Below are 10529 nucleotides of genomic sequence, written 5' to 3'. Positions count from 1 at the left end.
ACACACACACACACACGAAAGTTCAATGAGAAATGCACAAACACTTTGCACGCGGAAATCCCACATTTGACCCAACAAGGTTAGGGTCACCAGGACGCCGCGCTGACCGCGATTCTTCAGCCCTAATCAGTCACCAGCCTGCCAAGGTCTAAAGCAGACTAGTGGGGAAGATAGGCGGATTCCCGTCAGGTGATTGTGAAGGGGCGGGCTTGGGCTGGGCTTCTTCTCACATGACCCGGTCGCTGGTGCATATTATCCCGCCCGCTCGGCACTGGCTCAGGAGCAGTTCCTTGTTTTTCGGGTCTGCGCCACAGCGGATGAAAGGAGGAGAAATGTTGGCTGTTACCCTGCTTTTGCTTCTGGCCGTCGGCTCCGGGGTGTTGGCCGAACCCGTTAAGTTCCTGGACTGCGGTGAGTAATTCTTTTGCATTGTGACTGTTTTGGACCCTTTAACTTTCGGCTCTACCCGAGAGTTGCCAACTCCTCCTCCTGCTCTTAGGGATCACATAGTATTGTGATGCTTGCAGTGGTTTCCCTCGGACAGAGAACTTTGGTGGATGATCTCTGTAGGCGGCTATGAAAGCGTGAGGGAGACGCCTTGTGCCTAAGAGGCAAAGCAAGCGCCCACCGTCACGTTTTTCGGGTTTTGGCAGCCCAGAAAGCAGTAAAGAGACCAGCTCCCGAAGCGACTCTGCTCGAAGGAAGCTGGGAATCTGTAATCAAATGATTGCTTTGGGGTTCATTCTATTGTAGCAGGCAAGTTCATGAGGGAGTCCAGCTTCTTTCCATCATTCCCCTAAAACCACTTTCACAAGTCAGTTTGCTCCAACTTAGAGCTACCTGTTGGAGACTTCTTGTAGTCAGGAAGTGCCAGTTTTATTGTACCTAACAGTTAGGGTTCAGCTTTGGTGTTTGCAAACTGTTTTAGGTGGCCTCTCAGTTTTGTCTGCTACATCATAAATAGAGGTAAATGTCATGGTTGAAGAGTAATGGAAGCAGAAAGAATAGACTGTGACAAGGATGCCATGGGTTGGTCATCTTAGATTCACACTGGATATGAAAACATACTGGCCCTAAACTGTTACTATGGTTATTCTAGCTTTTGTTAATCCAGCTTTTTGGCACCGCATGACCCATTAAATCATATGGACTGCCTTGGCGCATATGACTAGAGGCTGCCTTTTTGCTCTGTGGGTCATGAACACAAGTGATGATTTAGCACATGCTATGTGTAAGCCAGTTCATTCTCTTCTCAGAACAGCCTGTGATGCAGCAAGGGGGGCACTGGTACAGTTAGATATGGCGTAAAATGAAAGGAGGAAAAGTGTACAGTGCAATATGAATGAATGGTAACTTTTCTTCCCCCTTTTTTCCCTTAAGCCTGCTTCTCCCAGGTTTTAGGTTTTCTCTTCCAGGAATTACCAACTTGGAGCGAAAGCAGGAAAAATCCAGTTTGATAGAATCCATCTAATGCAGGAAAGATCATGGATAGTATTTTTATTTATTTATAAATCACTAGTGAAGAGCTAGAAACTATTATTTTATATATCCTTTAACTTCTAAAAATATGGAGTTTTTAATCTTTATTCACCTGTTGCTCAGGCTTAATGATAATGGTTGCTCAAACATGTTTGACTTTGACATGACTTGAAATTTTCTAGCCAACATGAATGTATCTGAAGTTATACTAGAATGTAACTTAAATGTATCAGGAAAAAATGCTCTTTGATTGTAAAACAGGATTATAAATAGGTAGTTTCTATGCCTTGAACTTTCTTTTCAGCTCTTATTACAGGAGTTGCATCTGAAATTGTGAGCCCTCACTGAGTAGAGCCAAGGAACTAGCACACAACATGAGATTTTGTCGAGTAGTGATGTTTTGACAGACATGTATAAGAAGAAAATGGAGATATTTCATATAGAACAGCAAATTTCTGATTCTTAACCTATTTTTCTATTTATTTATTTTTTTGTAAATTCTTGTCTCTGGCCGAATGAATAATTGCTGTTTCTTAATTATAATTCCAGATAACCCAGGTCTGATTTCTGCTACAGCCAATGTCTTGCATAGAGATACATGCAGGAAAATCTGATGTGCAAAGCAGATTTGCATTTCTGCTCGGATTGCTAATACAGTTGCAGGCTTTTCTTTGAGACTGGAAGTATAGTCATTTCAATGTAATTGGCCATTTGCCATCTCATTTTATCTTCTAACTTTGTCTACTTTTGAGAATACTGATCTTCTGGGTCACTCATATTCAAAATACAGTTCTCAGCCTGATAAATCTGAGTAGCCCATGCATCAAGCTGTGAATGAATTTTGAATGGGTTAGTGGGAGTTTTTCCTTCTGATTTTTTCCCATTACTTAAGTCCCCTCCGGGGTGTCAAACTGCCAGCCCGCCGGCCAGATGCGTCACACCAAAACCGCACCCACCCCATTGCCGGCAATGGGAAAAAAGTCGTGATACGTCACGTGACGTTGCGAGTTTGACACCCGTACTCTAAACTGTTTCTGAACACTGAGGGGATTCTCAAAAACTGAAGGGGATTGGTGCGGAAGGACGGGAAAGAAGCTGATGAAATCCTGCTAAAAGCTACTTCTTAAAGACAAAGCTATTTTATCCAGTTGGCTGTAATTATAAGATTTTATTTGTTTGTATCCTGCCTTTATTTTTACAAATAACTCAAGGTGACAAACATCCATCCCACCTTTGTCCTCCAATTTTTAATCATCTGTATTGAGGTGAGTTTTGCTGGGAGAGAGCAATTGGCCCAAAGTCACCCAGCTGGCTTTCATGGTTAGGAGAGAATGTGAACTCACAATCTCCTGCTTTCTAGTCTGATGCCTTAACCACTAGAACAAGCTGGGTCTCAGTTTATTCAAGTACATTTAGTACTTTAATTCTGAATAGATTTGTGTACAATTTCATTGGTGAATTGTCTTATAAACACCAATAGGATGTAAACCTCAATGAACAAAAGATAATGTTCTGTTCTGAACTGGGGGAGCCTCATATCGCCTCATGAATGGATTATTGGAATGGGCTGTCCTTGAAGACTACTCAGAAAGCACAAGTAGTTCAGAATGCAGTGAATGGGCAACATTGCCGTGTCTTGTTACTGTATGTCTGTGTGACCCCACTGCTTTGTGAGCTGCACTGCTTACCTGTTGGTGTTCTAGGTGCAATTCAAAATTCCCGTTACTACGTATAATGCCCTTAATAGTACAGTGCCAGATTGTTTAATGGATTGCCTATCTGCAGTTGTTTCTGCCATCCTAGTGTGATCAGGCAGAGCGGGTGTACCTCTGGGCCCCATTACTTAAGCTACATCATCTTGTGAGGTCTAGAACTAAGTCTTTTTTATGGTTCTCTGAAATAATATCCCCCAGAGGTCCATACAGCTTCCATCCAGATGACGTGCAGAAAGCTATTAAAGACTTCTGTCATCCTAGACCTAGGCTGTGGGCAGAAGGAAGGATTCTTTGTTTCATATTTTTTTCCTTAATTGTAAACCACCTAGAGTAATTGGGAATCAAGCAGCCTATAACTTGTATAAATGAAAGTAAATAGGATATTTTTGCATAAAAATAAACTTCAGGATTACATCTGATCCTGATCCCACTTTAAAAAAATCAACACTTATCTTTCATCTGACAATTCAAATGGTTTATATGAGATTTCTTCTAGAAACTACAAGAATCTTCTGAAGTGGTTTGGCTTGGTGGCTCAAACTCACCAAGTGAGCTCCACGACTCCACAACACCCTCAAGAGTATACTTTGTTCATCGTGACCTCACTGAGCTCACATATGAGTAGCTCTTCAAAGTCCTAGATATGACATTTTCTGAATAGGAATTCTGTTATTCTGTTCCTGAATAGGGATATTCTAAAATTATCTGACAATTCAAATACAAACCCAGCAATTTCCTGTTTCAGCTGTATGCATAGCTGAGGCAGATAACAAAAACAGGCACTGATGCATTAGTGATGCATCAGTCATGTGAGGGTAAAAATCATATTCTGCAGGATAGAAACAGCTGGTTCATACATTCCATTTGCTATGGGTATGCTAGTATATTTAGGACACAGTAAAGTGATGAGGATTCATTTGCTAACAGTTACAGTGAGTTAATCTCGATTCTCTTCCTTCCTTTATTGTTTGTGCTAAAAAGCACCATGATGGTATTGAACAAATTATGCATACAAAAAGCAGCATTTTGTACCATTATAACCTAAAAAAGAGAACCTGACCTGACGCTATGTAGAGGGATATATAGATAAAGCAGTAGGCATGGTTTCCAGTGGTTAGATCATTGGGATCAAGCACTTTACCCTAAAAATGTCCCTCTTTTTTCTTATAGTTGTCATTAACTTTACAGGAGAAATGTGAACTCTACACTTATGAATATTTGTTAGGGGTGTCCTTAACATACAGTGGCCAAACTATTTTGACAGTAACAGTTCCTTTTAGTGGAAGAAGCTATTTGCCAGTACACCATTATTGATTTGGAGAGGGGGGCTAGCAGTTGGGGATAAATTAATGCCAAAGAGCAATACGCCATTTGGGGATTTGTGGTTATATCTTTCTTCCAAGATTAGTACTTATCTTAAATAATGCTTGATACTTACCATTGCCAGTCTAGACAAATGGATACATAGATGGGCTATGGTAAGTCACCAGCATGTCTCGAAATGCCGAATGGCCCCAAGATTGAATTTTTTTTTAAAGGAGCAAACTTAGTGCCTTAAGTATCCATGGACCTTAATTTCCACATTGCATCTCTTAAAACTCCTAAATGCCCTCCCAATAGGTCTTGCTTGTTTTGAAGTGCAATTTTGGCATATTTCAACATGCTTGTATTACTTGAGTTTTTTAAACAGAAACGTGATGAAAACAGGAAAACATTGTCTGCACGAAGCAAGATAATATTTAAGAAACTGTCCAAGAAACCTGAAGATTAATATCCCGATTTCATATCACTAATCTGTAAATACTGTACGTAAAAATCATATAGCGTAGATAGCCCTTAACTTACAACATTCATTTAATGACCATTCAAGGTTACAACAGCACTGAAAATGCCTTACAACCAGTCCACGCATTTATGCCTGTCACAGCATTCCCCCCATATCCATGTGATCAAGATTTGGGTACTTGGCAACTGGCAGGTATTTATGATGGTTGCAGCCGCATCCTGGGGTCACATGATCATCATTTGCAACCTCAGCCGGCTTCCAGCAAGCAAAGTCAAAAGGACGAAGCTGGATGCACTTAACACGCGTAGCAAAAAAGGTCGCAAAATTGGGTGAGCACACTTAACAACCACTTTGCTTAGCAATAGAAATTCTGGTCCCAGTTGTCGAAGACTATCCTGTATTTATCTTTTTTTATCTTACTCACGGATGTGTTTGTGTGAGTTTCAAATTGCTATACTTATTTGTGTTATTCTATAACAAGAAGACAGCTACTACAATAGTATAATTTTAACAATGAACTTTATTTAAAAACATTTTTTAAAAAAATAAACTGATTTGGGTGGCAATGCCCTTGCAAGGCATGTGGATTGTTGGTGCTTTTTATTTGGAGTAATCTATTCCGCATTAATAATATGACATGAACATGGGTGAAAATGCATTCTCATTAATCTTTACCTCTTGCTGGTCATGATTCATTCTCAAATAACTAGACGGATTTCCTAAAGTTACTGGGTACAATTCTGAATCATTTTTATCGATTGCCTTCTGATTCTTGTTTCTGCACTGCTTATGATTCTTCCTATCTTTTTAAATAATAAGCATGTCAATCATAGATGACACTATATATAAATATGTAAATATTTGCAAGGCCATGTCTGTTATTGTGGAATTTGACCAATTATACTAATGTAAGTGTTGCTTCAAAATTATGTGGTTCCATTCTTTCTGCACAGGTTCCAAAGATGGAAGTATTTTGGTGGTTAATATTACTCCTTGTCCTACACTACCTTGCCGTCTACAGAAAGGAGCATCTTACAGTGTCAATGTTACATTTTCCAGTAGTAAGTATGACCTATTCATTTTGAAGTACAAGATTAATTTCCCAAACAAAGCTTTTTCAGAATGTTTTCAGCATTCAAAGATGGATGGTTTTCATTATTCCAAATGTCCTACATATAAGTGCATTCATTTAGAATAGTTATATAAGAGCAATTTTATATGAAACAATTTCACTGAAAATCATTATTAGCAATCAGCTATGTGTAGTTTGAATGGAGTTCATAGACAAAAATCCATGACAATCATATATAGAACATGATTGTCAATGTTTCTTTGGGTTGTTGTGTAACTCGGGAAAATTGCAAACGGCTGTAGTTTTTCTAGTATGTGCACAATACAAAATGATAGCAACTACAGTTTTATATGCAGTGGGTTTTATTTTTTGGAAGTGTTTTCTCTGTAGGAAGCTCAGAAAAGGGAAGTAAAGCAGAAAATCTGTCATCAGTGAAACTTTGTAGTATTATAAATTATAAAGCAGTTGGATTAATGGATAGGAAAGGATGCAGTCTCGACATGGAATATTGAGAACACATCCTTATTGTGAAATGCAGTATTGTAGTCTCCATTCCTTGTCCTATTGTTAAGATTAACCTCATTTTTCTTCCACAGAAATTGAAAGCCAAGGCAGCAAAGCAAAGGTGTATGGGGAAATGATGTTTGTAGATGTTCCTTTCCCACTTGAAGAGCCTGATGGATGCAAGAGTGGGATCAAGTGCCCTATCCATAATGGTCAAACTTACAGCTACTTGAACAAGCTGCCAGTAAAGAGCGAGTACCCATCTGTGAGTATCTTAGCAGACTGATTTCTGTACTCGGAGCTACTTTTCATGGTTCTTCATCTCATTTATGAAATAGGATGCTCATAATTGACCACTCGGTCCTAATTTGGATGTTTTTGCAATGGGTTTTTGCAATGGGAATGTTTAATTCTACAGAGAGAGGGTTCCATTCTCCAGGGAAAGACCATTAATTCACTTATTTGTCTAACTTTGTGAAAGTACAATTTCTAAATTATACAGATAGTGGAAGATGATTTCATACAATGCTTCTTTCCATGAAACCTTCCCACATTTAGAATATCAGCATATTGGGAGGAAATTTCATTTAGAACAAGGAATAGTTTCTGTGACATGTTCAGCTATATCTACCCTCTGCAGTCTGAAATGATACGGTCTCTGTAGTCATTTAGCTTGTTATATTATGTATGTGCAATTGTGACTTCAGACCTCACAAAATAACAATCCCAGTTTTATCCCTTGTAGCAAGGGATGCAAAATGTAACAGTTCTAACAAATATTCAAGGACATAAATTTATTCAGAGAAAGAAATTTGCCATGTTGGCGAGGGAGTTATGAGTATGATCCCCACATTCAAACATATAAGATATGAAACCCATTTCAAGTTCAAGTTAATTTCACATATGGCATTTTGTAAATTTTTCCTCCAATAACCCCAAATCTTAATGTCTGAAGATCAGTTGTTTTCATTACTTTCCTTTCTTTTTTCTAGATTAAACTTATTGTCAAGTGGGAGTTATATGATGACCAAGAACAATTATTATTCTGCTGGAAGATTCCGGTTCAAATCACTGGTTAAAAAAGCCATTTAGCCCTCAAGAGTTACAGAGGATGGAAGGAGGGATTTGATAAAGACAAGGAAAATATTTTGCTACACCAGGCAGTTCCTGTTTATCCTATGGTATCTGTGCAATAATTGTTCTCGGAGACATAGTCTAGATGAAGAAGAAAATGGATAGCTAAAATAAACAGTGGGTTGGTGGATATCTTGCTGTTGCTCAGGGCAATGTTTTCATAATTGAAAGAAAATCTATCTGGAAGATTTATATTGGTTGATATAGAATATCTACCACAAAAATTATTTCTTTAAAAAAAAACCTGGCCCAGCAAAATTGATCACTGTGTTTCTCTCTTTTCAGTGCTTCTTGTGGTCAGATGCTGGCTGCAAATTTCCATCTGCTTTCCCCCTTCCTCTTTATATCATGACCTAAATTATTTTTTAGAACTGAAGTTGCCATCTGGAGCCAAAATGAGACAGAATAGCCACCTTTTGTAACTAATTTTGAAGATATTATACTCTCAGATGCCAAACCAAATGGCACTTGATCTCTATGAAGAAATAATTTATATTAATCATTTTATAAGTCATTTAAAGTTGCTATGGGGTGAATTCCTAAACACAGTCAGCTTTTGTAACTCTTTCTAATAAATCAGCATAATTAAACTTTCTCTTTTTGATGATAATGAAATACTTGCTTATGGTAAAAAGATTCCTTCGAGTTGATTTTGACATCCAGTAATTACACGAACATATCTGTGTGGTTCTTTTGGCAACAATATAGAAATGGTTTGTATTGCCTTTTCCTGAGACATTCATTCAGTTTTTCAGTCAAGCCTACAGCCCTGGAAAATTAGATTGATCTTCCATCCAAGACCAGCCCTGCTTAGTTTTTTGGTACCAGCCACAGTTAGCTAAGTATAGTCTTCTAATACTCTAAAGCAGGGGTGTCAAACTCAACTTCACTGAGGGCCGCATCAGCATTGAGGTTGCCCTCAGGGGGCCGGGTGGGTATGGCCAGGGTGGGCGTGGCCTACTGGGTGGGCGTGGCTAGAGTGCATATGGCCTGCTGGGTGGGCATGGCCAGCTCTACATTGTTTGCATCAAGAGTGCCTATGGGGGCCTGGGCAGGAGTGGGACAGATCTGAGGGTCTCTGGCAGAAGGAGGGGCTCTGGGCCAGGGCCAAGGCAGTGGGGGCCGTTCCCTCACTGTTTCCAGGATGGCTTCGCGGGCCACATGAAACCACTTCACGGGCCAGATCCAGCCCCCGGGCCTTGTGTTTGACATGTCTGCTCTAAAGAGTATCTTACATATGTGAATAGTGGTGTGGTGGTGGATACTGCTGGGACTGAAAGCTATACTGTCATATGCTTTCATTTGCTCAATCCGTAAAAGCATTTTTCCCCAAACTATCTCTTCTACTTGCTGAATGAACAAGATCTGCAACCTGTCTGGTTCTTCCCAAGAGTTTCCAATTCTAAGCTCAGAAAGAGAATGTAGAAACATATATGACCAACCACAGTCTATAAACCATTAGACACAATTAAAAAAAAACATTTATTGAATATGTATTTTTTTTCCAATGGAAAGCTCTGCATTACTTTTTAAAGCTAAAGAGCTATAACTTTTCCCACTTCCCAAAGTAACATTCCAGCAATCACAGAAGGTGCAGTTGGATGTCTGTGGCTTGTGGTGAACAGAAAGCCCCAAAAGGCCAATGAAGTCCAAGCCACAATCAGACTATAAATAGTTGCTCTAACTCTGGAGGGCAAAAGGTGTGCTGGGCTTGGATGTAAGTACTGTGTCTTTTGATTTGTTAATAAGGATAACTTTAAGGGAAGGTTATATGGATTCTTGGCTGAATTCAATTGGAAGCCAAAATGTCTGTTATCTGTGGAATGCGAATTTCTTTCAGCCGTGCTAAAAAGAGGACATAATGCATTAGTAGCTGTGAGGCGGACATGCCCATTTAGTACACAAAGCTCAGACTAGTTCTGAAAAGACTAGAGTAAGGATTATAAGTAAATTTAGGAAGCAGCATTCTATGAATGGTAAAGAAATGTAAGATGGCATGGGATAAGCGAGAAATTGGTACAATAAAGGGGTAAAGCCTTGTGAGATTAATTCAGGGATTCTTGGCTGAATTCAATTGGAAGCCAAAATGTCTGTTATCTGTGGAATGCGAATTTCTTTCAGCCATGCTAAAAAGAGGACATAATGCATTAGTAGCTGTGAGGCGGACATGCCCATTTAGTACACAAAGCTCAGACTAGTTCTGAAAAGACTAGAGTAAGGATTATAAGTAAATTTAGGAAGCAGCATTCTATGAATGGTAAAGAAATGTAAGATGGCATGGGATAAGCGAGAAATTGGTACAATAAAGGGGTAAAGCCTTGTGAGATTAATTCAGGGGGCACAAATTTGTTCACCTATGATCTAAACAGAGAAAAGATGAACAGGAAAGAGGGTGGTTTATACAATGCAAATCAGTAACAAGGCCAAAAATCTCTTGATAAAAATGGCATGATAGTTTTTCAAATGCACGTACAGTATACGAAGATTGGGCCCTGAGTGTTTACACTGGCTGAAATAATGGTAATTGAAGAGATCCATATGTTGAGTCTTTGCTTTCTGGGAAATAAAATGTTTTAAAGCTGCTGGGTTCTCTGAAACACTTTTCCGCCTGCACAGATTTCCAGTTCTTGAAGCAAATGGCTGAAAATGTTGCCTCCACTTCAACTCTTCTTTTGCAGTTACGCTGCCTCTGGATTTTGTGCAGTCTCTGGAATGCAGTGAGACTCCACTAAAGCACTGTCAGGTGAGCAAGTGCAGCGATAGGAGCCCTCTGTGTTTTCACAGGCATTACCTTTACAAAGAATCATGGAGGCGTTTGTTGCTTCACATTCATTGATAT

At 39.3% G+C, this 10529-nt stretch overlaps 2 protein-coding genes across 4 annotated transcripts in view; one reads left to right on the top strand and one right to left on the bottom strand.

Annotated features, from left to right (window-relative positions):
- Window positions 1-240: 240 nt before the first annotated feature.
- On the top strand, window positions 241-10418 carry NPC2 (NPC intracellular cholesterol transporter 2). Of its 3 annotated transcripts, XM_081314013.1 has the most exons (6): window positions 308-411; window positions 2029-2744; window positions 5065-5309; window positions 5934-6041; window positions 6649-6821; window positions 7549-8284. In XM_081314013.1, exons 3-6 carry the CDS (start codon window positions 5270-5272, stop codon window positions 7633-7635), a joined length of 408 nt encoding a protein of 135 aa, XP_081170139.1. In that variant the 5' UTR covers window positions 308-411; window positions 2029-2744; window positions 5065-5269; the 3' UTR covers window positions 7636-8284. The 3 variants fall into 3 exon arrangements, 2 of the variants coding, with proteins under 2 accessions (XP_081170138.1, XP_081170139.1); XR_014024640.1 differs by lacking the exons at window positions 2029-2744; window positions 5065-5309 and adding an exon at window positions 10307-10418 and having other exon boundaries at window positions 241-411; window positions 7549-7737; XM_081314012.1 differs by lacking the exons at window positions 2029-2744; window positions 5065-5309 and having other exon boundaries at window positions 241-411.
- The window catches only part of LTBP2 (latent transforming growth factor beta binding protein 2), a gene marked incomplete at its 5' end in the record, with an annotated part of 133281 nt that continues 133095 nt past the window's right edge, over window positions 10344-10529 (bottom strand). Inside the window, one exon of the mRNA XM_081323993.1 lies at window positions 10344-10529. Coding sequence (XP_081180119.1) covers window positions 10369-10529 — 161 coding nt within the window. The 3' untranslated portion in view covers window positions 10344-10368.

Source organism: Vipera berus (genome assembly GCF_964194415.1).
Source record: "Vipera berus genome assembly, chromosome: 1".
In the NCBI taxonomy this organism is placed as follows: Eukaryota; Metazoa; Chordata; class Lepidosauria; order Squamata; family Viperidae; genus Vipera; species Vipera berus.
This window is presented reverse-complemented; position numbering and strand designations above follow the sequence as displayed.